This window comes from Manis pentadactyla, chromosome 10 (assembly GCF_030020395.1).
Source record: "Manis pentadactyla isolate mManPen7 chromosome 10, mManPen7.hap1, whole genome shotgun sequence".
Lineage (NCBI taxonomy): Eukaryota > Metazoa > Chordata > Mammalia > Pholidota > Manidae > Manis > Manis pentadactyla.
Window position 1 is genome coordinate 30,130,561 of NC_080028.1, and position 3,097 is coordinate 30,133,657.

The following is a 3,097-nucleotide window of genomic DNA, read 5'->3' on the forward strand; positions in this document are numbered from 1 at the left end:
AAAAAGATCTTTGAATGCTTTGTCTTGACAACTGAGATGATGATCTATTTTTTTCTTTGTTGTATTTATATTGTGTATTACATTTATTGATTTTCTTAGATTGAATCACACTTCTATTCCTGGATTAAATCCTACTTGTTTATGAAGTAAAAATCTTCCAATATACTGTTGGACTTGGTTTGCCAGTATTCTCTTGGACCTTTTAACATCCATATTCATAAAGAATATATGTAATTTTCTTATCTTGTGATGTCTTTACCTTTTTTTATATTAAGGTAATGGTGACATCAATATACATCTCAATAAAACTGGAGGCAGGGTGGTCTTGTCTTGTAAGAATAATATCTAGGCTACCTTATAGATAGTTTTGTCAACTTACTTTTGTCCTTTGAATGGGCCCTACTTTCTTGTTTATATCTCTTGTAATATTTTGTTGAACACTACACATTTGTATATTGTGATGTGGTGTCTCTGGAAATTAGGTTCTCCTCCTTTTCTGTTTTTATATTTGGAACCTGTAGTCCTCTTATTTAGTGATTTCTCCAAACGATTTTTGCAAAGATTATATATTGTGCTATGTGCTTACTGAAATCTCTTTTCGTTGAGCTTGAATTCAACCAGTGTTTTGCCAGAGATTTCCTTGATTTCCTGAGCTAAAAAACCTAAAAATTTTGAAACAACCCTCCAGGTCTTCGTAAACCGGATCTGTGCTGAGGTACTCAACTTAACATTTTCCCAGAGAGTTTACAGTTCTGCCTTCAACTTCACTTCCTGCTTGCACTGAAACTAAAAATAAGCCAGGTGTGAAAATGTAAGATCTTCTTGAGTCTTCTTTGAGCAAGAGAGAAACTGGGCTACTATGTAGCTTTCTAAATTCCCCAGTACACACAGGCACTGTTGAGCACTCTAATTTCCCAAAGAAACTCTCTACCTTGTTTTGCCTTCCAGGCTGTAGGTGGTCTATTACATGTATCAGCCTTAATCTTTTGCCCAAGGCAGCTATAGGTTTTTGTTAGACTTATGATGTTTTCAAACAATGTGTGCCACATTTGATCCCTGAGTGATTTTTGTGTTATGTGATAATGAAACAAAGTATCTTGCATAAGTCCTTCAGGAATCCCCAGACAAATTATAACAGCAAACACAATAACTTGTGAATAAGGTCCGCTCTGCTCCCTCAAGATCTGGGACCAGGGTTCTGTACTAGGAACTTGGGCTGTCATCTTCAATATGGCCACAGAGACTGGAAGGGGGTAGGCAAGGAAAAATAAAAATTACACAAAGCTTTGCTACTATTTTTAGTTGCACTTTTCTTTATTGAGTGTTCACTTGGTTACTATAAACCTTCCCCTGTTTCCCAGAAACCTGCAAAGTTGGTTCTTGACTGTCTGATTGTTTTTTGCTGTTTCTATAAAGGAACAGGAGCTTGGAGTTCCACACTCCATCACTTTGCTGAAGTCATTCTCTGTTCCACTTTTTATTTTTATTCTACAGTCTCCCCAAATGGCCTTGGGGAACCACAGCACCATCACTGAGTTCATCCTCCTCGGGCTGTCTGCAGACCCCCACATCCAGGCCCTGCTTTTTGTGCTGTTCCTAGTGATTTACCTCCTGACTCTGATGGGAAACCTCACGATGCTGCTGGTGATCAGGACTGATTCTCACCTCCACACGCCCATGTACTTCTTCCTGAGTCACCTCTCTTTCCTGGATCTTTGCTACTCCTCAGCCACCGTGCCCAAGCTGCTGGAAAGCCTCCTGTCTCAGAAGAAAACCATCTCTGTGGGGTGCTGTCTGGCTCAGGTCTTCTTTGTGTTTGTCACTGGGGGCACTGAAGGTTTCCTGCTCTCAGTAATGTCCTATGACCGCTATGTTGCCATCTGCCACTCTCTGCACTATGGACAAATCATGACCAACCGGCTCTGTAATAGTCTGGTGTGTGGATCCTGGAGCCTGAGCTTACTGGACGCATTCATCAACATCCTACAGGCTATGAGTTTGGACTTCTGTGAGAATCAGTCCATCCCCCACTACAGCTGTGAGCTGCCCTCTCTCTTCCCTCTGTCCTGCTCTGATGTCTCCAACAGTTTTACTGTTTTACTGTGCTCCAGTCTTGTGCATGGGTTTGGAACCTGTTTGTTGATCGTATTCTCCTATGCCCTTATTGCCTCCACCATCCTGAGTATCAGCTCCTCCTCAGATAGAGGGAAGGCCTTCTCCACCTGCTCCTCTCACCTCACTGCAATCCTCCTGTTTTACTGCTCAGGTTTCCTTCGCTATCTCATGCCAACCTCAGGTTCACCACTGGAGTTGATCGTGTCTGTACAATACAGTGTGGTCACTCCCTTACTGAATCCCCTCATCTACAGCTTGAGGAACAATGAGGTGAAAGCAGCTCTGAGACGAATCTTTAGAAAATATCTCCAATATAGGTGACCAGACACAGAAGATGATTGGGGTTTACTGCAACATGATCTATTGTTAGCCAACACTAAGAGCATTTTCTGAATGTCATGATCTTGGAGTTAGGAAAATTTTCATAGAAATTCACGTAGGTATTTGGGGATCAGGTTGAGAAAGGTGGAAAAATTCACCCTGCTTTAGGAGCAAACAAAACATCAAATGATTGGATTAATCCAGCCATTTTCCTTGAATCATCTTTTTGCAACTTTGATGGGGCTGATCCTAACCTATTTGCCTTTGCAATGCAGTTCATTGAACTACATGGAATAAAGCCACCTAACCATCACAGAAGGGAGCATAAAACAAACGTGTTGCATCTTCAATCTGGGGAAGATTCAACAACTGGGGGAAAGGATGCACAGTATTATCAAGTATTTGGACTTGGAGAGACCCAGGTCTAAGAAAGGTGGGAGCATCCAAAGGGAAATAAGCCAGCCCAAGTATAGGTGGATCCACCATGGATTCACCAGATGCAAGTTTCTAAAATCTAATGGAAAGTGACACAAGGAAATATCGAGACTACTTCATAAGGCAGACAATTTAGTAGAAAATCATTTTGCTATCTGAGCTAGATGCTAAGAACTAGAGCAGAAGACATAGTTTGAGGAGGAAAGGGGGAGGATTGGTGAAAAAC

At 41.4% G+C, this 3,097-nt stretch overlaps 1 protein-coding gene across 1 annotated transcript; it reads left to right on the forward strand.

Annotated features, from left to right (window-relative positions):
• Window positions 1–1,503: 1,503 nt before the first annotated feature.
• Window positions 1,504–2,436, forward strand: LOC118914845 (olfactory receptor 8S1-like). The gene has a single exon (XM_036890095.2). It carries the CDS (start codon window positions 1,504–1,506, stop codon window positions 2,434–2,436), a length of 933 nt encoding a protein of 310 aa, XP_036745990.2.
• The last annotated feature ends 661 nt before the right edge of the window (window positions 2,437–3,097 follow it).

Coding starts and splice junctions, on each gene's coding strand:
- LOC118914845 (XM_036890095.2), top strand. CDS start 1,504: ATGGCCTTGGGGAACCACAGCACCATCACTGAGTTCATCCTCCTCGGG.